Here is a 27,138-nt window from a genome sequence, read left to right on the forward strand (position 1 = left end):
AACCCTGCTCCTGCTACTCTGTCCCTCAAAGTGTTTGGTTGTGTTCAGGAAACTTATTAGCTTTTGGTTTAGTCCACTTGTGCTGACTTCCCCATGTTGTAGGTTGTCCTTCTATTCACCTAATTCTTATCTACTATCTAGTTAGTCAATTCCCCTCTTACTCCGTCCCTACCCTCCTAACCGTCAAAGAATGTTTTCTTCTGTGTGTAGCCCTTTTATTGAGTTCTTATAATAATAGTCTCATACAATATTTATCCTTTTGTGATTGACTAGTTTCACTCAGCATAATGCCTTCCAGATTCATCCATGCTGTGAGATGTTTTGTGGATTCACCGTTGTTCTTTATCATTGCATGGTATTCCATTGTGTGAACATATCGCAATTTGTTTATCCATTCCTCCACTGATGGGCACCTAGGTTTCCTTTTTTTTTTTTTATTAACTTTTATTGAGCTTCAAGTGAACGTTTACAAATCAAGTCAGACTGTCACATATAAGTTTACATACACCTTACTCCGTACTCCCACTTGCTCTCCCCCTAATGAGTCAGCCCTTCCAGTCTCTCCTTTCGTGACAATTTTGCCAGCTTCCAACTCTCTCTATCCTCCCATCCCCCCTCCAGACAGGAGATGCCAACACAGTCTCAAGTGACCACTTGATATAATTAGCTCACTATTCATCAGCATCTCTCTCCCAACCGCTGACCAGTCCCTTTCATGCCTGATGAGTTGTCTTCGGGGATGGTTCCTGTCCTGTGCCAGCAGAAGGTCTGGGGACCATGGCCGCCGGGATTCCTCTAGTCTCAGTCAGACCATTAAGTATGGTCTTTTTATGAGAATTTGGGGTCTGCATCCCACTGATCTCCTGCTCCCTCAGGGGTTCTCTGTTGTGCTGCCTGTCAGGGCAGTCGTCGATTGCAGCCGGGCACCAACTAGTTCTTCTGGTCTCAGGATGATGTAGGTCTCTGGTTCATGTGGCCCTTTCTGTCTCTTGGGCTCTTAGTTGTCGTGTGACCTTGGTGTTCTTCATTTTCCTTTGCTCCAGGTGGGTTGAGACCAATTGCTGCATCTTAGATGGCCGCTTGTTACATTTAAGACCTCAGACGCCCCATTTCAAAGTGGGATGCAGAATGATTTCATAACAGAATTATTTTGCCAATTGACTTAGAAGTCCCCTCAAACCATGGTCCCCAAACCCCCGCCCTTGCTCCGCTGACCTTTGAAGCATTCAGTTTATCCCAGAAACTTCTTTGCTTTTGGTCCAGTCCAGTTGAGCTGACCTTCCGTGTATTGAGTATTGTCCTTCCCTTCACCTAAAGTAGTTCTTATCTACTAATTAATCAGTAAAAAACCCTCTCCCACCCTCTCTCCCTCCCCGCCTCGTAACCACAAAAGTATGTGTTCTTCTCAGTTTATACTATTTCTCAAGATCTTATAATAGTGGTCTTATACAATATTTGTCCTTTTGCCTCTGAATAATTTCACTCAGCATAATGCCTTCCAGGTTCCTCCATGTTATGAAATGTTTCAGAGATTCGTCACTGTTCTTTATCGATGCGTAGTATTCCATTGTGTGAATATACCACAATTTATTTAACCATTCATCCGTTGATGGACACCTTGGTTGCTTCCAGCTTTTTGCTATTGTAAACAGAGCTGCAATAAACACGGGTGTGCATATATCTGTTTGTGTGAAGGCTCTTATTTCTCTAGGGTATATTCCGAGGAGTGGGATTTCTGGGTTGTATGGTAGTTCTATTTCTAACTGTTTAAGATAACGCCAGATAGATTTCCAAAGTGGTTGTACCATTTTACATTCCCACCAGCAGTGTATAAGAGTTCCAATCTCTCTGCAGCTTCTCCAACATTTATTATTTTGTGTTTTTTGGATTAATGCCAGCCTTGTTGGAGTGAGATGGAACCTCATCATGGTTTTAATTTGCATCTCTCTAATGGCTAATGATCGAGAGCATTTTCTCATGTATCTGTTAGCTGCCTGAATATCTTCTTTAGTGAAGTATGTGTTCATATCCTTTGCCCACTTCTTGATTGGGTTGTTTGTCTTTTTGTGGTTGAGTTTTGACAGAATCATGTAGATTTTAGAGATCAGGCGTTGGTCGGAGATGTCATAGCTGAAAATTCTTTCCCAGTCTGTAGGTGGTCTTTTTACTCTTTTGGTGAAGTCTTTAGATGAGCATAGGTGTTTGATTTTTAGGAGCTCCCAGTTATCTGGTTTCTCTTTGTCATTTTTGGTAATGTTTTGTATTCTGTTTATGCCTTATATTAGGGCTCCTAAGGTTGTCCCTATTTTTTCTTCCATGATCTTTATCGTTTTAGTCTTTCTGTTTAGGTCTTTGATCCACTTGGAGTTAGTTTTTGTGCTTGGTGTGAGGTATGGGTCCTGTTTCATTCTTTTGCAAATGGATATCCAGTTATGCCAGCACCATTTGTTAAAAAGACTATCTTTTCCCCAATTAACTGACTCTGAGCGTTTGTCAAATATCAGCTGCTCATATGTGGATGGATTTACATCTGGGTTCTCAACTCTGTTCCACTGGTCTATGTGCCTGTTGTTGTACCAATACCAGGCTGTTCTGAGTACTGTGGCTGTATAATAGGTTCTGAAATCAGGTAGAGTGAGGCCTCCCACTTTCTTCTTCTTTTTCAGTAATGCTTTGCTTATCCAAGGCTTCTTTCCGTTCCATATGAAGTTGGTGATTTGTTTCTCTATCACCTTAAAAAATGACATTGGAATTTGGATCGGAAGTGCATTGTATGTATAGATGACTTTTGGTAAAATAGACATTTTTACTATGTTAAGTCTTTCTATCCATGGGCATGGTATGTTTTTCCACTTAAGTACGTCCTTTTTAATTTCTTATAGTAGAGCTTTGTAGTTTTCTTTGTATAGGTCTTTTACATCCTTGGTAAGATTTATTCCTAAGTATTTTATCTTCTTGGGGGCTACTGTGAATGGTCTTGATTTGGTTATTTCCTCTTCGATATTCTTTTTGTTGATGTAGAGGAATCCAAGTGATTTTTGCATGTTTATCTTATAACCTGAGACTCTGCCAAACTCTTCTATTAGTTTCAGTAGTTTTCTGGTGGATTCGTTGTAGGTTTCCTTCTTTTTGCTACCGTGAACAGTGCTGCAATGAACATGGATGTGCATGTATCCATTTGTGTGAGGGCTCTTATTTCTCTAGGATATATTCCAAGGAGTGGGATTGCTGGATCCTTTTTAAGGAAGTGCCAAATCGATTTTCAAAGTGGCTGTAAAAACCATTTTACACTCCCACCAACAGTGTTTAAGTGTCCCAGTCTCTCTACAACCTCTCCAACATTTATGATATTGTGTTTTTTGGATTAATGCTAGCCTTGTTGGGGTGAAGTGGTATCTCATGGTATTTTTGATTTGCATTTCTCTAATGGCTAATGATGGTGAGCATTTCCTCACATATTGTTAGCTGCCTTGAATATGTTTTCTTAACATTCATAAACGAATACTGAAATTTAGATAGTTATAGGCAGAATACTGAACTTTAGTAAACTGTGCCTATGTTGGGGGCAGGGAGAAGTAAGGAGTGGAGTAAAGCATTGTCATATTGGTCTCACTTGCTTAGAAAAGGTTTTCGGTAAGACTGAAATGTTTAGGTGTTTGGTAAAGTAATGGACAGAGAGGAGAGAGAAGAATAGCTCACGTGGGATGAACATGAACAAAGCCACTCAGGCAGGAATGGCAGTTGTTTAATGGGTGACATATTATATTGGTAAGGGTTTTGGTTGTAAACAACATAAACTGACTTGCTCATTTAAGAACAAAAAGAGTATGTTACAAAAACATCAGGGAGCTCACAGAATTGGTGAGAAACTTGGAGAATAAGGCACAAAAATCAAGTGAGGTGGTCAAGATCCTGCCATATGAATAATCTGCTCATGTATGCCACTGCTGGTATTGCTATCTCTGGACCCTTGCTTCTGCACTTCTGTCATTCCTGGACACTTGCCTCTCCTATGAATAGTCTCTTGCTAATCCTGCTCTGCTGTCTACTATCTATCTTGAAAGCCCCCAAAATAAGAAAGGTGTTTGGATGCTGGTGATCAAAATGGCAAATAACCACTACACATTTCTTAACTGAGCTAAGGTGGGGTGAGGTATGGCAGTAATGAGACAAAATATTGGTCAAGTGATTGTTGATTAGAACAATGAGCCAGAGGAATGATCAGTAAAGGACCAACTGAGTTCTTTCTTGAATAATTCAGATTACCATGGCAGCTGTTTTCCCTCTGTCTCTCTATCGTAGTAAATACATACGTAACAAAACATTTGACATTTCAACAATCTTCACATACACAGCTCAGTGTATGGCAGTTGTTTTTTGAGATGGAATGGCGTGTGGATAAAGAAGGTTTCACAGAGGTCTCTTCTACGTATTTCAGACATGGTGGTGGGGTGGTGGTGTTGTATGCCATCAAGTTGGCTTCAACTCATAGTGACCCTACGTACAACAGAATGAAACACTGCCCAGTTCTGTGCCATCCTCACAACTGCTGTTATGCTTGAGCCCATCACTGCAGCCACTGTGTCAATCTATCTCGTTGAGGGCATTCCTCTTTTTCGCTGACCCTCTATCTTACCAAGCACTTCCTTCTCTAGGGACTGATCCTTCCTGATGACACGCCCAAAGTATGTGAGATGAAGTCTCATCATCCTTGCCTCTGAGGAGACATGGTGTGGGAAGGAGACATGGTGCAGTAAGGCTCAAACAGTGGCCACAGAGACAGAAAGAAAGTAGTGATAACATGAAGCAAGAAGTTTTTTTGTATTTATGACACCATTTAAAACAACGTGAAAAACTCACTGCATGTAAAAGAGAAATTCATTTTAACGATCACAAAAACGTATAAAACTTAGAAACACACAGAATTCAAGATACAACCAAATCAGCGTGTGATAGCCAGCCTCCAAAATGGCTCCCAATGATCCCTGCTTCCAAGTATTCATACCCTTGCATAGGACCCTCCCACACTGTATCAGACAGAGGCTGGTCTGTGTGACCAAGAGCATAGAGCAGAAATGATGGTAAGTCACTTTTGAGATCAGGTTATAAAAGACTGTGGCTTCCATCTTGGGTAGTCTCTTGCTTGCCCCCTCTCTCTTTCTCTGATCACTCACTCTGGGAGAAACCAGGTGCCAAATCCTGAGCAGTCCTATGGAAAGGCCCATGTAGCAAGGAACTGAAGGTTCCTCTCAGTAGCCAAATGAGTGAGCTTAGAAGTGGATCCTCTTCAGCCTTCAGATCACTACAGCCCTGGCTGACATCTTGATTGCAACCATATCAGAGACCTTGAGTCAGAATGCCCAGCAAAACTGCTTCTAGATTTCCAACACTCGGTCACTGTATGAGATTATTTTAAGTTGCTAAATTTTGGAGTAATTTGTTACAAAGCAATAGATAACTAAAATATGTAGTAAGCCCACTGTAGTCTTTCTCACCTGGTGATTACAAAGGAAACCAATAGACAAAATAAAGAAAGCCCAGAAAACATAGCTAATTCTAAAGGGAAAAGACAATCAACAGTTAACGATCACGGGCTAAGCCAAATGTTAGAAGCATTAGCCAAACAACTTTTAAAAGCTCTCCTAACTACGCTCTATGAGGTAAAAGTAAATAAACTGGAACTGAATGAAAAGACACAAGTACCCAGCAAAGAAACAAAAGCTATAAAAAACAAATGAAAATTTTAGAACTGAAAAAAAAAAAAAAATTAACTGAACTTAAAACTTTATTCGGTGGGCTCAGTAACAGAATGGAGATGAAAAAGTGCAAGTTGAAAATAAATCAACAGAAAGTATTCAATCTCAATAAAAGAAAAAAAAAGTTGGGGTGGGGCGGGGGGAGAACAAAGCACCAAGAGACCTGCAGGACTACAGCAAAAAGTCTAACATTTATGTTATTGGAATCCCAGGAGAGATGGAAGACTGCTGAAGAAATATTTAAAGAAACAAAGGCTGAAACTTCTCAAATTTGATGGAAGACATGTATTTATAGATATGCACTTGAGGAGAAATCAGTATCTTTAATAAATGTACATTTTCCCCCCACATCATTACCTAGTAGTGTACAGATTATTTTTTATTACAAATTCCAACTCAATCACCAAAAAGGATAAACTCAAAGAAGAGTATACTAAAAATCAAAGACAGAGAAAAAGCAAACATGACAGCATCTAGAAAAAAACAAACTATTTATAGAGGAACACTAACTTGAAAGACTGAATATTTTTCATTAGAAACCACAAAGCCTTCACAACAGCAAAAAGATGGAAAAAACCCAAGTGCCCATCGATGGATTAATGAATAAACAACTTGTGCTACATACATACAATGGAATACTGCACAACTATAAAGGAAACCCTGGTGGCGTAGTGGTTAAGAGCTACGGCTACTAACCAAAGGGTCAGCAGTTCGAATCCACCAGGCGCTCCTTGGAAACTCTATGGGGCAGTTCTATTCTGGCCTATAGGGTCGCTATGAGTCGGAATCGACTCAACGGCACTGTTTTTTTTTTTTGTATAAAGAATAATGTGTCCACAAAACTTGGATGAATCTGGAGGGCATTAAGCTGAGCGAAATAAATTAATCACAAAAAGACAAATATTGTATGGTCCCACTAATACAAAAAAGTCAAGAATAGGTATACACACAGAGTAAAGTTCTTTGATGGTTACCAGGGATGGGAGGAGGAATTTCTTTCCAGACATTAGACACTTGCTACTTTTGGTGATGGGAAAAGTAAGACCAAATATGGGTGTAGTCAGCACAACCTGACCAAGGTAAATAAGGACACTAAGAAGTATGCGAGAAGAAGAGAATTTTGGTAAATGTGGCAACATATATGATTTTGCAATCACAGTAAAAACCACCAAAAAAAAAAATGTGTGTGGTTACGTAGGTAAATATGGATGCATATATGCGTATGGAAAGGCATACGCAAGTAAACATACATGCATGTACAGGGTTATCCGTAGGCATACATCCATAAATGTTAGTGTGTGCTACATCTTTATCCACATACATAACAAACCACATGGAGGCACAGTTATGGGCTTCCTAGATATAGCCAAACAACTCATGGAATTGGTTTACTGGGTTAAAAGGCTTTGCACCATAGTCTCAGGGGACAACTCAGTCAACTGGCATAACATAGTTTCACAAAGATAATGTTCTACACCCAAGTTTGGTTGAGTACTGTCTGGGGTCTTAAAAGCTTACAAGCAGCCATCTAAGATACAACTATTCGTCTGTAATTCTATGGAGCAAAAGAGAATGAAGGAAATCAAAGGCTCAAAAAAGAAACTAGTCCATGGGACTAACAGCCCACACGAACCACAGCCTCTTCTAACCTGAGACCAGAAGAGCTAGATGTTGCCCAGCTATCACTGTCTACCAACTATTAACCGTCCTGACCAGCGACATAATAGTAGGTGCCAAACATAATGGGAGAAAAACTTAAATTCCTAAAAAAGGCCAGACCTACCAGATCAACAGAGACTAGGGGAACCCCCGAGACTGTCGACCTTAAGATAGCCTTTGAACTTGGAATTGAACCTATTTCTGCAGGTCACTTTTCAGTCAAATAACAGATTGGCTTATAAGCCGTATCAACCATGAGTAATGTGCTCCCTTAAACAATTAACTTTGTGAGACCCAACGGTCAACATTTACCCATAAGCAAAGATGAGAAGGCAAGGACAAGAAGGGAAGCTACATTGATGGAAACAGAACAAACAATGAGAATAATAATGAGAATGCTGACACACTAAAAATTGTTAAAGAGGGACCCAACCTTCTGTGTAAACTTTCACCTAAGACACTGTAAAATACTACCAAAAAAAAAAAAAAAACCCAAAACAAAGAAAGAAAGAAGCCACAAAGGTTAGAAAACAGTAGAAGAACACACTGAAAGTGCTGAAAGAAAAGAGCTATTGACTCAAAAATCTACAAACAGCAAAAGTATTCCTCAAGGAGTTGGGGACTATGGTCTCAGGGAACATCTAGCTCAACTCACATAACATAGTTTATAAAGTAAATGTTCTACATCCTACTTTGGTGAGTGAGTAGCATCCGGGGTCTTAAAAGCTTGTGGGTGGCTATCTAAGATGCTCCAGTGGTCTCACCCCGTCGGGAGCCAGAGAGAATGAAAAAAAATAAAAAACACAAGTGAAAGATTAGTCCAATGGAGCACAATTACCAAAAACTCGACCAGATCGAGTCCAGCACAACTAGATGGTGCCCGGCTACCACCAACCACCTCTCTGACAGGGATCACAAAAGAGCTGGAGAAAAATGTAAGAATTCTAATTCACACACACATACAAAAAGACCAGACTTACTGGTCTGATAGAGACTGGAGAAATCCTGAGAGTATGCCCCCCAGACACCCTTTTAACTCAGTACTGAAGTCACTCCTCAGGTTCACCCTTCAGTCAAAGATTAGACAGGCCTATAAAACAAAATCAGACTAAACAGAAAAGAGAACCCAAGGTCAAGAAAGGGAGAGTGTTGCTATGTCCTGGGATTGGCAACCAATGTCATATAACAATATATGTATTGTTTAATGAGAAACTAATTTGCTGTGCAAATTTTCATCAAAAGTACAATTAAAAAAAAGAAAAGTATCCCTTAGGAATGAGGTAAAATAAAGAGGTTCAGATGACATACAAGTAAGAAAATTTATCACCAACACATCTGCTCAAAGAAAACTACCAATAGAAGTTCTTTATGCTAAAAAGAAATGATACAGGAGGGAAACTTGGATGAAAAAAGAGCAAGAGAAGTGGTAAGCATCTAAGTAATTAAAAGTAACCACTGTCTCTCTCACGTTTTTTAAAACAAATATTCAAAGCAAAAGTTGTAATACAGTATGTAGCTGTAATATATGTGAACTATATACTGTCTATAACTTAGCTTTATCATAACTGAATGTTCATATCATGCTAATATCGCCAATACTTATAGTTCTCTGACACCAAAAGCAGAGCAAGAAAATCTAGCATGTTTATATAACAAAAACTACTCTTTCGTCTTACAGTTCAGATCAGAGGAGTGCAGTATGGGATGGGAAAGGTGTGATCAGTGGACAATTCTAGTAACAGCTGTCGAGGAAACTCACTAAAGTCTGTCAGGACCCAATTATCTGCCCTTGCCTTTTCATTCCTCTTCTCTTCCAGGATCCCAGGAAGTAGAAGATCTCTTTTTCAGAGCATGGAAAGGAAACACTGGGGAGTGGCCATGGTGGAAGGGGAGCACTGATGGCTTCTCTGCCCGGGGCACAGGTTCTAGTGGGCTGGAGCAACAGTTCAAGATATGCATTTGAGGTGGCGGGGCCAAGATGGCAGAGTAGTCAGATGCTTCTGGTGATCCCTCTTACAACAAAGACCCGAAAAGACAAGTGAAACGATTGTATATACGACAAGCTAGGAGCCCTGAATATCACAGGAAAAGTTTGGAAATCAGACTGAGCAGAAGGAGGAGGGAGAGACAGTTCAGAAGCAGTGAGGAGTTGCAGAGGAGTTGCCGGACCTGACTCAGCAGGAATCCACACCCCTCCGGCACATTCCCCTGTAGCAACCATAGCACCACAGGGGTGGGGCAGCATTCAGGATACCTTTTCCTCAGGGAGAAACAGGAGGCCACACAGTCTACTCACACCTCCGAAACCAAAGAACAGCACTCTAATTACCCGCCTCAGCCCTTCCCCCTCAGTCCCCAAGCTGGACTCACTGGCTGTCAATTTCCCTGGGCCTGAGATAGGATCTGCTGTATGCCCTGAGCCATTTTCCCAGCCTTGGAGAAAGAACAAATTAACAATTGGGGGAAATGATAATCTGCCAGCTCCACTAAGCTAGGGAGCTCAGGACTGAAGCAGCTCCCATCCAGGCACAAACGGTCCAAAGACTTTGAATACCTTTCACCCCTGCATGGACCTGTGCAGGCCCATTTCAGTAGATTAGGCCCTTGATGGCAGAATACAACGGTGCATATGCTTGGGATTTGACTGCAACTGTTTCAGCTGCAGGGTGGACAGGTGGGTTTTTGATGTTTGACACCACTTTCCCTATTAAATAGAGTCCTCACCTACCCACATCAGGGGCCTGAGGACTGGTGGCTCCACCCAAGTCACCTAGCCATCGTGACAAGGGTCTAAGGATAAGTGGTGCCTCCTAGTCATTACAATCAAAAGCACTGGGTGCCCATGGTCCAATTGCAGAACCCACCCATCTATACGCTCTAGGGAACAGTGATGTGCTTTCCTCAGAGGCACTCGGGGGACAGTTGTCAGCTCCCTGCCTTGTTTCAAACGTGACCGACCCCCTGCTGCAACCAGATACCTGTGCCCACAAAACAACCCCTGTCCCTCTAAGACTGTAGGGCAGAGCCTCTGCCACACACTTGATGACCAATTACCTGGACACCTGAGCTAAATCCTCAAAAGAAAAGTGAATGGACTCCTAGGCTTTTACCTGGTAACAGCTCTAGCCATCTGGTGACAGGACGTTAGAGCTTCAAAGGTGAAAATAATCAAGCTAGCTCACTCAAGCACCCTATCTGGGCATATCAAAACAAAACAATGTAAGAAGCTACGATACAGTAAGCAAACATAAGATCAATTAATACAATGATTTACAGATGGCAAGGAGACAACAGTCAGTATCAAATCACATAAGGAAGCAGGCCATGATCACTTCAACAAGCTCTCAAAACAAGGAATCAAAGAATTTTCCAGATGAAGATGTCTTCCTGGAATTACCAGATGCAGAATACAAAAGATTAATATACAGAACACTCCAAGAGATCAAGAAGGAGATAAGACAAAATGAAGAACAAGCCAAGTAACACAAAGATAGAGCAACTGAAGAAATTAAAAAGATTTTTCAGAACATAATGAAAAATTTAATAGGCTGCAAGAATGCACAGAGAGACAGCAATCAGAAATTCAGAGATTAACAATAAAACTACAGAATTAGACGACTCAACAGAAAGTCAGAGGAGAATTGAGGGAATGGAAGGCAGAATTAATAAGACTGAAGATAAAACACTTGGCACCAATATATTTGAAGAAAAATCAGATAAAAGAATTAAAAAAAAAAAATGAAGAAACCCTAAGAATCATGTGGGACTCTATCAAGAGAAATAACCTACAACTGATTGGAGTACCAGAATAGGGAGGGATAACAGAAAATACAGAGAGAATTGCTGAAGATTTTTTGGCAGAAAACTTACCTGATATTGTGAAAGATGAGAAGATATCTATCCAAGACACTCATCAAACCCCACACAAGGTAGATCTCAAAAGAAAGTCACAACGACATATCATAGTCAAAACTGCCAAAGCCAAAGCCAAAGAGAATTTTAAGAGCAGCCAGGGATAATTGAAAAGTCACCTACAAAGGAGAGTCGGTAAGAATAAGCTCAGGCTACCTGGCAGAAAACATGCAAGCAAGAAGGCAATGGGATGACTTACATAAAGCACTGAAGAAAAAAAACTGCCAGCTGAAAATCATATATCCAACAGAACTGTCTCTCAAATATGAAGGCAAATTAGGACATTCCCGATAAACAGAAATTTAGGGAATTTGTAAAAAACCAAACTAAAACGATAATATTAAAGGGAGTTCTCTCTTTAGACAAAACAGTAATATCAGGTATCAACCCAGGACTAGAACACTGGACAGAGCAACCAGATGTCAACCCAGATAGGGAAATCACAAAAATAAATCAAGTTAAAAAAAAAACCAATTAAAACAGGGAAATAGCAATGCCATTACGTAAAAGAAGACAACATTAACACAGTAAAGAGGGACTAAGAAATGCAGTCATATATATTTCCTATGGAGAGGAAGTCAAGGCAATATAAATAACAGGTTTAAACTGAGAAAAATAGGAGTAAATATTAAGGTAACCACAAAGGAGACTAACAATCCTACTCATCAAAATAAAACACAAGAAAAAAATATTCAGCAAAAACAGAATCAACAACAATGAATAAGAGGAAAAGACAATATATAAAGATAAACTACTCTGCACAAAAAATTAAATGAGAAAAAGAAACTGCCAAGAACACACACACACAAAAAAAACACATCAAAACGACAGCACTAAACTCATACCTATCCATAACTACACAGAATGTAAATGCATTAAATGCACCAATAAAGAGACAGAAAGTGGCAGAATGGATTAAAAAAATATGATCTGTCTATATGCTGCCTACAAGAGACACACCTTAGACTTAAAGACACAAACTAAAACTCAAAGGATAGGAAAAAATATATATTAAGCAAATAACAATCAAAAAACAGCAGGAGTGGCAATATTAATTTGACAAAATAGATTTTAAAGTTAAACCCACCATAAAGGATAAGGAAGGACTATATAATGATTAAAGAGACAATATGCCAGCAGGATATAACCATATTAAATATTTACACACCCAATGACAGGGCTTCAAGATACGTAAAACAAATTCTACAAGCACTGAAAAGTGAGACAGCTCCACCCACAATAATAGGAGGAGGCTTCAACACACCACTTTCGGTGAAGGACAGAACATCCAGAAACAAGCTCAATAAAGACACAGAAGATTTAAATGCCACAATCAAACTTGACCTCACAGACATATACAGAACACTCCACCCAACAGCAGACAAGTATACTTTCTTATGCAACGCACAAGAACATTCTCTAGAATAGACCATGTTTTAGGTCATAAAGCAAGCCTTAAAAGAATCCAAAACATCAAAATATTACAAAGCATCTTCTCTGACCATAAAGCCACAAAAGTAGAAATCAATAACAGAAAAAGCAGGGAAAAGAAATCAAATCCTTGGAAACTGAGCAATACCCTGATCAAAAACGACTGGGTTATAGAAGACATTAATGAGGGAATAAGGAAATTCATAGAGTCCAATGAGAATGAAAACACTTCCTATCAGAACCTTTGGGACACATGAAAGTAGTTCAGAGATCAATTTACAGCAATAAATGCACACATCCAAAAAAGGGCTAAAATAAAAGAATTATCCCTACAAACTGAACAAATAGGAAGAGAGTAACAAAGGAAACCCTCAGGCACCAGAAGAAAGCAAATAATAAAAATTAGGGCAGAATTAAATGAAATGGAGAGCAGAAAAACAACTGAAAGAATTAACAAGACCAAAAGCTGGTTCTCTGAAAAAATTAACAAAATTGATAAACCATTTGCCAAACTGACAAAAATAAAAAAAACAAAAACAGGAGAGGAAGCAAATAACCCAAATAAGAAATGAGATGAGCGATACCACAACAGACCCAAATGAACTTAAAAGAATCATATCAGATTAGTATGAAAAATTACTCTAACAAATTTGAAAGCCTAGAAGAAATGGATGAATTTCTACAAACACAGTGCCTACCTAAACTAACACAAACAGAGGCAGAACAACTAAATAAACCCGTAACAAAAGAAGAGATTGAAAAAGTAATTTAAAAACTCCCAACAAAAAAAAAAGCCCTGGCCTGAAGACTTCAATGGAGAGTTCTACCCAACTTTCAGAGAAGAGTTAACACCACTACTACTAAAGGTATTTCAGTGCATAGAAAAGGATGGAATACTCCCAAACTCATTCTATGAAGCCAGCATATCCCTGAAACCAAAACCAGGTAAGGACCACACACAGACAGACAAAAGTTACAGACCTATATCCCTTATGAACTTAGATGCAAAAATGCTCAACAAAATTCTAGCCATTAGAATTCAACAATACATCAAAAAAATAATTCACCATGACCAAGTAGGATTCATACTAGGCATGCAGGGATGGTTCAACATTAGAAAAACAATCAATGTAATCCATCATATAAATAAAAGAAAAGAAGCACATGATCTTATCCATGGATGCAGAAAAGGCATTTGACAAAGTTTAACACCCATTCATGAGAGAAACTCTCAGCAAAATTAAGAGTAGAATAAAATTCCTCAACATAATAAAGGGCATTTACACAAAGCCAACAGCAAACACCACCCTAAATGGAGAGAGTACGAAAGCATTACCCTTGAGAAGGGGAACCAGACAAGGATGCCCTTTATCACCATTCTTATTCAACATTGTGCTGGAGGTCCTAGCCAAAGCAATTAGACTAGGTAAAGAAATAAAGCGCATCCAGATAGGTAAGGAAGAAGTAAAAGTATCTCTTTGCAGATGACATAACCTTATACTCAGAAAACCCTAAGGAATTCTCAACTACTGAAACTAATAGAAGAGTTGAGCAGAGTTATCAGGATACAAGATAAACACAAAAATCAGTCTGATTCCTCTACACCAACAAACAGAATGTTGAAGAGGAAATCACCAAATCAATACCATTTACAGTAGCCCCCAAGAAGATAAAATACTTCGGAGTAAATCTAACTAGTGATGTAAAAGACCTATACAAAGGAAACTGTAAGACACTACTGCAAGAAACCAAAAGAGACCTACATAAGTGGAAAAACATACCCTGCTCACGGACAGGAAGACTTAAAAATGTCTAGTCTACCAAAAGCGATCTATGGATATGATGCAATTATACAAATTCCAACGACATTTTTTAATGAGATGAAGAAACACAACACCAACAACATACGGAAGGGAAAGAGACTCCATACAAGTAAAGCATTACTGAAAAAGAAGAACAAAGTAGGAGGCCTCACACTACCTGATTTTAGAACCTATTATACTGCCACTGTACTCAAAACAGCCCCATACTGGTATAACAACAGACATCCAGACCAGTGGAACAGAATTGGGAATCCAGAGATGAACTCATCCACACAGGATAGGCTGGTATCTGACAAAGGCCCAAAGTGAGTTAAATGGGGAAAAGACAATCTCTTTAGCCAGAATTAATGGTCTGACTGAGACTAGAGGGATCCTGGTGCTCATCGTCCTCAGACCTTCTGTCAGCCCAAGACAGGAACCATTCTCAAAGCCAACTCTTCAGACAGGGATTGGAATGGACTACAAGACAAAAAATGATACTGGTGAGGACTGGGCTTCTTGGGTGAAGTAGACACATGAGACTATCCGGGCAGCTCCTGTCTGGAGGGGAGATGTGAAGGCCGAGGGGGACAGAAGCTGGCTGAATGGACATGGCAACACAGGGTGGAGGGAAGGAATGTGCTGTCTCATTAGGGGGAGAGTAACTAGGAGTATATAGCAAGGTGTATATAAGGTTTTGTATGAGACACTGATTTGATTTGTAAACTTTCACTTCAAGCACAATAAAAATTAAAAAAAAAAAAGACAGTCTTTAATAAATGGTGCTGGCACAATTGGATGTCCATCTGCAAAAAAATGAAACAAGACACATACCTCAAACCATGCACAAAAACTAACTCAAAATGGATCAAAGACCTAAACAGAAAAACCTAAAAGAATAAAGATCATGGAAGAAAAAATAGGAACAATGCTAGGAGCCCTAATACATGGCATAAACAGTATATAAAACATTATTAACACTGCACAAACACCAGAAGAGAAACTATACAACTAGGAGTTCCTAAAAATCAAATACCTACACTCATCCAAAGGCTTCACCAAAAAAGGAAAAAGTTACCTACAGACTGGGAAAAAGTTTTTAGCTATGACATTTACAATCCACATCTGATCTCTAAAATCTACATGCTACTGCAAAAACTGAACAACAAAAAGATAAATAACCCAATTAAAAAATGGGCAAAGGAATCCCACTTTGAGTGGCAGGTGTCTCGGGTTTCAAACGCTAGCAAGCAGTCATCTAAGATGCATCAATTGGTCTCAAACCACCTGGAGCAAAGGAGAATGAAGAACACCAAAGATACAAGGAAATTATGAGCCCAAGAGACAGAAACGGCCAAATAAAACAAAAACTGTATCAGCCTAAGACCAGAAGAACTAGATGGTGCTCTGCTACAACTGATGACTGTCCTGACAGTGAACACAACAGAGAATCCCTAACGGAGCAGGAGAACAGTGGGATGCAGACCTCAAATTCTTGTAAAAAGACCAGACTTAATGGTCTGACTGAGACTTGAGGGACCCTGGAGACCATGGTCCCCATACCTTCTATTGGCTCAAGACTGGAATCATTCCCAAAGCCAACTACTCAGACAGGGGTTGGACTGGACTACGGGATAGAAAATGATACTGGTGAGGAGTAAGCTTCTTGGCTCGAGTAGACACATGAGACTATGTAGGCAGCTCCTCGTCTGGAGGGAAGATGAGAAGACAAAGGGGGACAGAAGCCAGCTAAATGGACACAGAGAATACAGGATGGAGAAAAAGGGTGTACTGTCTGATTAGGAGGAGAGTAACTAGGAGTACATAGCAAGGTGTATATACAGTTTTATATGAGAGGCTGACCTCATTTGTAAACTTGCATGTAAAGCACATTCATAAAAAAAAAATATGCATTTGAGGAGATATTAGTATCCTTAATAAAAGTATATTCTTTTTTCCCTCTACATCATCACCTAGGAGTGTGCTGATTATTTTTTATAACAAATTTCAAGGTTGTTGCTAGTATTTCTTCAATTAAAAAGTGGCGCTCTGGATTCCAACAAAGATCAAAGAAGCACAGTACAGCCCCTCTCTCCCACTGATTAACATTAAAAACTATGGATATACCATGAAACATTTCATAACATGAAGAATCTGGAAGACATTATGCTGAGCAAAATTAGTTGCAAAAGGACAAATATTGTATAAAACCAGTATTTTAAGAGCTGCAGAAATAGTTTAAAGAGAGAAGAAAATATTCTTTGATGGTTATTGGAGGGGGGAGGGAGGGAGGGAGGGAGAGGAGTTTTCACTGATTAGATAGTAGATAAGTTTCAATTTAGGTGAAGGGGAAGACAACACACAACACAGGAGAGGGCAACACAACTGGACTAAACCAAAAGCAAAGAAGTTTCCTGAACAAACTGAACACTTCGAAGGCCAGTGTAGCAGGGGCAGGGGTTTGGGGACCATGGTTTCAGGGGACATCTAAGTCAATTGGCATAATAAAATCTATTAAGAAAACATTCTGCATTCCACTTTGGAGAGTGGCGTCTGGGGTCTTAAGCGCTAGCAAGCGGCCATCTAAGATGTATCAATTGGTCTCAACCCACCTAGAGCAAGGAAGAATGAAGAACACCAAAGGCACAAGGTAATTATGAGGCTAAGAGACAGAAAGGACCTCATAAACCAGAGACTACATCATCCTGAAACCAGAAGAACTAGATGGTGCCCAGCCACACCGATGAGTGCCCTGACAGGGAACACAACAGAGAATCCCTGAGGGAGCAGGAGAGCAGTGGGATGCAAACTCTAAATTCTCATAAAAAGACCAGACTTAAAAGTCTGACTGGGACTAAAAGGACCCCGGGGGTCATGGTTCCCAGACCTTCAGTTAGCCTAAGACAGGAACCATTTGCAAAGCCAACTCTTCAGACAGGGATCAGACTGGAATATGGGACGGCAAATGATACTGGTGAAGCAGGGGCTTCTTGGACCAAGTAGACACATAAGGCTCTTTTGGCATCTCCTGTCCAGAGGGGAGATGAGAAGGTAGAGGGGGCCAGAAGCTGTCCAAATGGACGAGAGAAAGTGCAGGGAAGGACTGTCCTGTCTCATTGGGGGAGAGCAATTAGGAGTGTATAGCAAGGTATGTACAAATTTTTGTATGACAGACTGACTTGATTTGTAAACTTTCACTTAAAGTACAATAAAAATTAGTTACAAAAAATACTATAGATACACTATAAAAGGCAATAACCTAAAAGTAAATAATAGGCAGACTGGGGAGATAGCCAAAACCTGAACAATGACCCTTACAAGTGGATTCCGACCCATGGCCACCCATGTGCTGTAGAACAGGACTATGCTCCATAGAGTTTTTAAGGCTATGATCTTTCAGAATGAGGCCGCCAGGCCTTTCTTCCGAGGTGCTGCTAGGTTGGTTTGAACTACCAACCTTTGGGTTAATAGTGGAGCACTTAGCTGTTTGTACCACCTAAGAACTCCCATTCCAATTAAAATCTCAGTAGAATTTTTCACAGAACTCAACAAGTTGATTCTAAAATTATATACAAAGGCAAACTAGAATAGTCAAAATACTTTCGAAAAGTACAAGGTTAGAGGACTCACTCTACCTGATTTCAAGACTTAGCTACAGTTAATGAAGACAGTATAGAACTGGCAGAAGAACAGACAATAGATCAATGAAACAGAATAGAGGCCAGAAATAGACCCACACACATATGGTCAACTGTTTTTTGACAAAGTTGCAAAGGCAATCAGTCATGGATTGAACTGTGTCCCCCAAAAATATGTCAACGTGGCTGGGCCATGAGTCCTAGTATTGTGTGATTATCCACCATTTTCTGTGATTTCCCTGTGTGTTGTAAATCCTATCACTACGATGAAATGAGATGGATTAGTGACAATTATATTGATGAGATATAAAAAATCAGATAGTGTCTTAAGCCAATCTCTTTGGGATATAAAAGACAGCAACAAGCAGAGAGACAGGGGAACCTCAAAACACCAAGAAAGCAGCGTCAGAAGCAGAGGGCATTCTTTGCACCTGATGTTCTTGCACTCAGATGCTCCCAGGCCAAGAGAAGACTGAGGGTAAGTATCTTCCTCCAGAGCCAACAGAGAGGGAAAGCCTTCCCCTGGAGCTGGCACCCTGAATTTGGACTTCTGGCCTACAGGACTGTGAGAGAATAAACTTCTCTTTGTTAAAGCCATTCACTTGTGGTATTACCGCTACAGCAGTACTAGATGACTAAGACATAATCCAATGGTAGAAGGGCTAGTCTTTCAACAAATGGTGTGGGAATAACTGAACATCTATATGCAAAAAAATCAATCTTAACCAATACTCATATATTATACAAAAACGAACTCAAAATGAATCATAGGCCTAAATGTAAACCTAAAACTATAAAGCTTCTAGAAGAAAATATGAGCAAAAGCTTTGCGACTCTGGGTTAGCCCAGTGGTTAAGAGCTCAGCTGTTAACGAAAATGCTAGCAGTCTGAACCCACTAGCTACTCCTTGGAAACCCTATGGGGTAGTTCTACTCTGTCTTACAGGGTCACTATGAGTCAGAATCAACATGACAACAATGGCTAAGTGAACTTTATTACATGTAACTTTAACCTCAATTTTAAAAATATCAAAGTGGAAAAATTTCATAGGGAAGTGAGCATCTGCAAAACTGACATTAAAGTCAAATTTCATTTTCTTTAAGAAAAAACTGTGCACACAAAAAAAGTTGAGCATCTCTCCCTCAAGCAACTTTACAGAATATTTTTTTTACAGTCATTAAAAGTAATTCTAAAATTCTTAAATTTAATGGTTTCAAAGGTAAGTTAATTAGAGTTGTACCTCTTCATAAATCTCTTTCTAGCAATTTTCCATGCTTGTTGCTTTTAAATACCTGGTTATAAAATGTTTTTTCTCTGAAACACATAATTAAATTTCCAAAAAATTAATAGATTTAGCTAGTGGCATACCTGAACATTATAATATAAAATTAAGGGAACAAGTTATACACTGTTACTATCTGTTGCACTGGGGCAATAGATAAACTTGTTTTCAGTTCTTTACCAAAAGGGGCTCTTGTCTTACTCCACTTACTCTCCCTTGATGTTGTCACCCACTGCCAATGTTTCAAAGATCATCTCTACGCCATACAATCATGCCTGTCTTCTATGCTACTTCTGACCACGTGCACGTTTTAATTACACATATATCTCTGGGCACTGTAGGTATCTGTTTACACGACTGTATTTATCACATTGTCTTCTGTTAGTCATACACTCCATGAGGGTAAGGGCTAGGTTTTTACACAGAGCTTAGTTCAACATTATTATTCAATAAATTTATGATGACACTTACTCCCAAATGTATATCCCTAGCAGCATTTCTAGTTGATGTTATCTTCATTGGTGTAACTTATCCTCAGACAAAATAACCTTTCATTCCTTCCCCTAAGAAAGGACTAACTTTTAATGTTATCACATCAATTTCCTTTTCTTAATTATTTGCACTGCCCTTCTTGAGGACTTTAATTTTGGACTGTTAAAATTTAGTCTGCATTTCATCAAACCTGCCAACAGTACCTCCCACTCAAATTCACCTCTCAGACTGCTATACATTAATCTTCCTAGGTGACCATGTGACTGTCATGCAAATCTTCCTGACTAAATAATAAATTTCAAAGTCCTTCATAATCTCATTACATAGTAAACCTGTTACACATCCTATATTCAGCCATGCAGAACTACTTATCGTTTCCTAAACATGAAAGCTGAATGATGAATAAGGAAGACTGAAGACTTGATGCTTTCGAATTATGTTGACAAAGAATACTGAATATATCATGGGCTGCCAGAAAAACGAATAAATTTGTCTTGGAAGAAGTACAGCCAGAAGGTTCTTTAGAAGCGAGGATGGCGAGGCTTTGTCTCACATATTTTGGGCGTGTTATCAGGAGGAACCAGCCCCTGGAGATGAACATCATGCTTGGTAAAATAGAGGGTTAGCAAAAAAGAGGAAGACTGTCAATGAGATGGAGTGACACAGTGGCTGCAACAATGGGCTCAAACATAGCCATGACTGTGAGGATGGCACAGGACTGGGCAGTGTTTCATCCTGTTGTGCACAGGGTCACTATGAGTCGGACCCTACTAGACAGCACCTAACACCACCACCCTAGAATACGGACAGAACCTTATAGGCTCCCTTGCCATTCTCTCCTTTGAAATGTCATCCTACCCTTCAAGGTCTCTCTATAGCTCCAAGAGGACCCTCCATGGGCTTTTAACAGTCAAACAGAATCATTTACTGCTCATCTATGAGTCAGGAACCTTGACAGGAACTAGAATCTCCTTCTTTTGTTCCACTGGTACTTTATGTGTTTTCAGATCATATAATCACAGTTTGTGTGTATTAAAAGAGTCCTCTTTCTTCTCCACTGGAGAGTTTCTGTCCTCCAAGAATTGCAGTATTTTGCTGATCTTTGCATTCCTGTTATCACCTGAACAGTACAGCAGAGAATAAACAGTCAAGCATTCACTGAAGTCAACCAAGCACTGTTATCTGAGGACTTACAGCAAGAGGTTATATGACGGGAAAGGAACTAAGACCTGTTCATCTCCCATCTGGAAACTCCATTTTAAATGCGCTACAAACACAATCTTATGACAGTGCTGGTGAAACTATGGTCCTCATCTTAACTTTGGCTGGCCCTTAAATATGTGGTTAGTAAAAGAACCAGTTATAAACCCATACATCGAAGGTTAGCTGATTTTTGACATGGGTGCCAAAACCATTCAATGGGAAAATAGCCTTTAGAACAAATGGTGTTGAAACAACGGAATATCTACGTACAAAAAAAATGAATCTTAACCCATACCTCATATCTTATATAAATATGAACTCAAAATGAATCATACCCCTGGGATATGGGATAACTGGACATCCATATACAAAAGAATAAAGTTGACCTTTATCTCACACCATATAACAAATTAATTCAAAATGGATCAAAGATAACAACAGAAGAAAAAATAAACTGGACTTTCATCATAACTTAAAACCTTTTTGCTTCAAAAAAAAGTGAAAAGAACTCACAGAATGGGAGAAAATGTCTGTGAATCATATATCTGATAAAGGACCTATATCTAGATTATATAAAGCGCTCTTATAACTCAATTAGTAAAAAGACAAATAACCCAATTAAAAAATGGGCAAAGGATCTGAATAGACATTGCTCCAAGGAAGAAATCTAAATGGCCAATACATCATTAGTTGTCAGGGAAATGTAAATCATAACCAAAATGAGATACCACTTCACTCCCACTATGGTAACTACAATCAAAAAGTTAGATAATAACAAGTGTTGTCAAGGGTATGGAGAAATCAGGACACTTACACGCTGCTGGCAGGAATGTAAAATGGTGTAGCCACTTTACAAAACTGTCTGGCTGTTCCTCAAACCATTAAACTAGAGTTACAATATGATCCAGCAATTCCATATATATATATATACATACACACACACATATATATACGTATACACATACATATATATATCCAAGAGAAATAAAAACATATCCACAGAAAAACTTCTTGTACACAATGTTTAAATCTGCATTATTCATAACTGCCAAAGATGGAAACAACTCAAATGTTCATCAAGGACCAAATGGATAAACAAAATGTGATATAGCCACACAATGGATTATTATTTGGCCATAAAAAGGAATGAACTACTCATATATATACTACATGAGTGAACATGAATCAATCTTGAATACATGCTAAGTGAAAGAAACCAGTCACAACAGACTACATCTAATTCCATTCACCGATAGGAGCCTTGGTGGCACAGTAGATAAGAGTTCAGCTGCTAACCAAACAGTAGGCAGTTCAAATCTACCAACTGCTCCTTGGAAACCCTATGCGACAGTTCTACTCTGTCCTATAGGGTCACTATAAGTTGGAATTGGCTTGACGGCAATGACTTTTATTCATATATAAGTCCACACCCACTGCTGTCAAGTCAATTCTGACATACGTCCAGAATAGGGAAATCTATAGAGAAAGATTCATGATTCCTTAGGGATGGGGGGGGGTTGAAGGGCAGCATGAGAAATATAGGGTGATAGATAAAGGGTACAGGGTTTCTTTCTGAGGTGATGAAAATGTTCTAAAATTGACTGTAGTGATGACTGCACATATCTGTGAATATACTAAAAGCCACTGAATTACACACTTGAAACAGGTGAATTGTATGGTATGTGAATTATATCTCAGTAAAGCATAAAAAAAAAGTGTATAAAAGGAAATTTCCTGATTTTTTTTCAGTGTGCTGTCTGCTATTCCAGGCTGTTTCTGGGCAAGCACCTTTATGATTAATGGTTGTTTCATTTAAAGAAAAAGCAGTATTCATAAATAATTTACAGTCTTACCTCTGAGGATATCAAAAAAACAAACTTTCGCCAGATTCCTACCCCCTCATTCCCTTCCCTATACTGGTAGTCCACTCTAGTTTCTTATTTAATAATCACAACAGTAGGGTTCTGAAATATGTTTCATTTACTGAATACCTCTTGATATGCCTGTTCTTAATTTTAAAAAGAAAGGAGTTTAATATTGGGTTAAAAAACATACACATTAATTAAACATACATGTAAACTATGTTGTGTAGGCGCTGCAAGCTTAACAATGAAGCCATTCAACTGTCTATAATTTGAGTTTCACTTACGTAGACTTCAATCGCTTTTTTCCCCAAATCAAATACCCTCAGACAAAAATACGTACATGATTGATATAACTTAAAAACTCTGCTTTTCTTTAATTAAAAGAAAAATTATATTTCTTAATTTCAATTAGGTAATAACTATTTAAAGCAGATAACCTGAATCAGAATTATCTAGGGTCTTGCAACTCAAAGTGTTCTCTGTGGACCAAAAGCGTTGCCACGGAGTCTGATTCCGACCCATTGTATGCACAGGAGAATCGCTGTGACCTTTCAGAAGCAGATCACTAGGTCTGTTTTCAGAGGCACCTCCGGTTGGGTTCAAACTGCTAACCTTCAGGCTAGCAGTTGAATGTGCTTAACCATCTGTACCACCCAGGGACTCCCACCCAGGGACTCCCACTACATCAGGAGAGTTTGTTAAAAATACACAATCTTGGGCTCCACCCTAACCCTACAGAATCAGAATTTGGACCTCAACAAGATCCCTAGGTCATTTACGTGCACACTCAAGTTTGAAAACCACTGATCTAGAGAGCTTATTAGAAGCGCAGATTCCAGCAAAGCACAAGCACCTGCATTTTCAACAAGCATTCTATGGATTCTGCAGCACGCCAAAGTTTGAAAAGCCGCGTTTAAAAAGAAGTGGAGAAATGGAGCCGTTTTTGGTATACCGAGAGACACTGCTGTATGTCCTTTCCCAAACAGAAAAAAAAGTTCTGAATTTGCAAATCTCAGTTACACTCGCTTCTTAAAATTAATAACCTGAATGAGGCCATGAAAATAGGAGGTGTAGATGAACAATCAAAAACAACTTTATTTACCACTTTCACAGTGCGTTGACCAAGTCAAATTTAAAGTATTTATAATCAAACTTCTGCAGACTTTTACTGAAAAAAATCAAATACCATACTTTTCAAAAAAGCCCCATTCACACTGAAAAAACAAACTACGGTTATGCAGGTTAACACGTGTTCCTCTTATTCAACTCTAAAAGACCTCAAACAGAAAGCTTAGTGTTCACAGTATTCTAGTGTACCAAAACCAAACCCGTTGTCATCAGGTTGATTCCAACTCACAGTGACCCTACAGGACAGAGCAGAATCGCCCCACAGGGTTTCCAAGGAATGGCTGGTGGATTCGAACTACCAACTTTTGATTAGCAGCCAAGCTCTTAACCGCTGGACCACCTACTAGTTCAATCAAATTTGCTCCAATCCTTGCTGATGAAACCGTTTGCATCTCCCAAAGGGAATACAGATTTTTAGAACCCTTTTTTTTTTTTTTTTAGAGACACTAACTTTCAATACAGGTAGCTATACAGTATATATAAAGAACTAAATGGATACTAACCACAAGAAATACATTCTGCTAGATAGTTTTTACTAATTCTTAGATGTTGGTTTTGACAATGCAGCAAACATTAACTAAATCCAAATGTTCAAGATTCTGTGAGAAACACAAAGGTGATCAAGGCACTACCCCTGGCCCCAAGAAGCCTATCTGAGGGGTGGTGGGATTTGGAAGGAAACCTGTACATAGGACTACCAGAATGTGCTCAGTGCCGAAAACGGTTCCGGGAAGTTCCCAGCTACCAGTTAACTGAATTTCAGCCAACAGATATTTTACAGTAATTTCCTACGGATTTGGTCCAGAGTTTAGCAAACCAAGAAAGCTTACTAATAAAGCACTTTATAAGGAGGTACAGTCCAAGGTAAACAACCCTCTGGGAAATTTGCTTACATTTTAATACACATACAGTAAGTAACAATTACTGTGAGGACAGTGCGCTCTCATCGAATGCAGTTCAAAAGTGAAATAAATATACAAAAAAAAAAAAAAAAAACCTAAATTAATCCGTTCCCGTCGAGTCGATTCCAACTCATTACAGCAACACTATAGGGCAGGGTAGAACTGCCCCATAGGGTTTCCAAGAAGCGGTTGGTGGATTCGAACTGAGGCTTTTTTCGGTTAGCAGCCATAGCTCCTAAGGTCTAACACAGTGAGGTTCATAGAGGGTGCTTCCTTTGACAAAAACAGGAACACTCATTTTGAGAGATCGCTGACCATGCGAGAAGAGAGGAAAAGGGGGTGGGGATCTGTTTTTATTTCTCCCTGGTAACATACAAAAAAAAAAAAAAACCCCAAGTTTCCAGGAATACGCTCTCCTTCAACTTTATATTTTAAAAACACCATGGCCCCTATAAAGTCTAGGATCTAAAGAAGATGCAAATGGGCAAATACATTTACCTACTTAATAGTCCACAACAGAGGCACCTCCCTTAAGGGGAACTAGCAGTCCTATAGGGTTGCTATGAGTCGACTCGACGGCACTGGGTACTGGGTTAGCAGTCCATGAAGGGCCAAGACTGTGAAAAGTGCATCTATACGCTCTCTACAGATCCTTGGCCATTCAGCGCTCACTTTATTCCTCTCTCCTTTCGGGGGCACCCCCTCCCATGGGAAGGGAAAAGCAAGCACGTCTCCAAAGTGCTGCAGAGGCCCCCGAGGTGCAAGGTGAGGTTTGCTGGGACCCGGGGCAAGATCTCTGCCTGGAAGGAGGTGCAGTGCAAGTGACACAAGAAAGGCCCCTGAGCGGGGAAAGGGCGCTGCGATACAGTCTGGTCCCGGCAGCTCAGAGGATTAGGTCGGGCCCCCCCCCAACCCCCACCCACAGGCTGTTCTCCTGAGGAGGAGTCCTCGCCGTCCCATTCAGCTCCAGCCCACTGACAGGTACCCAACGTGAGGCCCGCGTCACAGGTGTCGCCCGACCAGGTCCGTGCAAACCCGGGGGGTGGGGAGAGACGTCAGGGGAGGGGAAAGGCAACTAAGGGGGGATACACGCGGCAACGGCGGAGCTCAGCACCCACGGTGACGCGCAGTCTCACCTCCAGGGTGGAGACAGTGCTAGTGAACAGGTCCTCTCCGTCGTCCAGCTCTTCAAAGTCCGTGGGCTTCCCGTCCCCCAGCGGAGGAGGCTCCCTCTCCGCCGCCATCTTCGCTAGTCCAGAAGACTGCGCGAGCTGGGCCTCGCGGGCCTGTCACGTGAGCACGCAAGGCTGGCTCGCGCGCGGCCGGCCGGCTCCGCACCTCCCGGACCCGCCTCTCACGGCCCCTCCCAGCCGCGCTGAGCCCCGCCCCGTCCTCGTGACGGTGCCCGCCCCGACCGCGCCGCGCTCGGCCCCGCCCCTTCGCTTTACCTCCACGGTAGACCTCGGTGTCTGGTTCAAGGTCTGTTAAAGTAGGCGGCCCGGGTGGAGCTTCTTTCCTACCGCCAACTTGCCGTACGGACTTTTGTGGGAGAATCTTGCACTTTTATCACCACATCACCTTAGCAGGACTAGGCCAAGCGATTTCTCTTGGCACCAGCAGTTTTAAGATCTCTTTTAGGCAGTGGAGGAGCTTGAGGACCAACAGTTTTGGGGCTTGGGTTATACGTAGCTTGAGGTCAGGGTTGAGTATTTGTGGAAGAAAGTTACATACTCTCTTTCAAGTCTCTCCAGCTCTTCAAATAGAACTTTATGTATTGATAGAAATGTTCTATATCTGCGGTGTCCAGTGCAGTAGTCACTGGCCATGTGTGGCCGCTGAGCAGTCGAAATGTGGCTGGTGTGACTGAGGCACTAAGTTTTTAATTTTAATTAAGTTTAAAAAGCTACATGTGGTGAATGGCTACGTATTGGACAGTGCAGTTTAAAAGAACCCTGAATAATTTGTTGTCTGAGGTTTGCTCTGATTTCATACTGAAACACGTGTTTTTCCTCAATAAGGGTCAGAGAGCCTAGGTAAGCAACAATTAGGAAAACCAGCTGATGACTGG

The 27,138-nt window shown here is 40.3% G+C and overlaps 1 protein-coding gene across 1 annotated transcript in view; it reads right to left on the reverse strand.

The window, feature by feature from the left end:
• Positions 1 to 26,360, reverse strand: part of SNX2 (sorting nexin 2) — a 79,572-nt gene extending 53,212 nt beyond the window's left edge. Inside the window, exon 1 of the mRNA XM_010590414.3 lies at positions 26,207 to 26,360. Coding sequence (XP_010588716.1) covers positions 26,207 to 26,314 — 108 coding nt within the window. The 5' untranslated portion in view covers positions 26,315 to 26,360. The remainder of the gene's footprint in view (positions 1 to 26,206) is intronic.
• Positions 26,361 to 27,138: the final 778 nt, after the last annotated feature.

The sequence above is a fragment of the Loxodonta africana genome, chromosome 2 (genome assembly GCF_030014295.1).
Source record: "Loxodonta africana isolate mLoxAfr1 chromosome 2, mLoxAfr1.hap2, whole genome shotgun sequence".
Classification (NCBI taxonomy): Eukaryota; Metazoa; Chordata; class Mammalia; order Proboscidea; family Elephantidae; genus Loxodonta; species Loxodonta africana.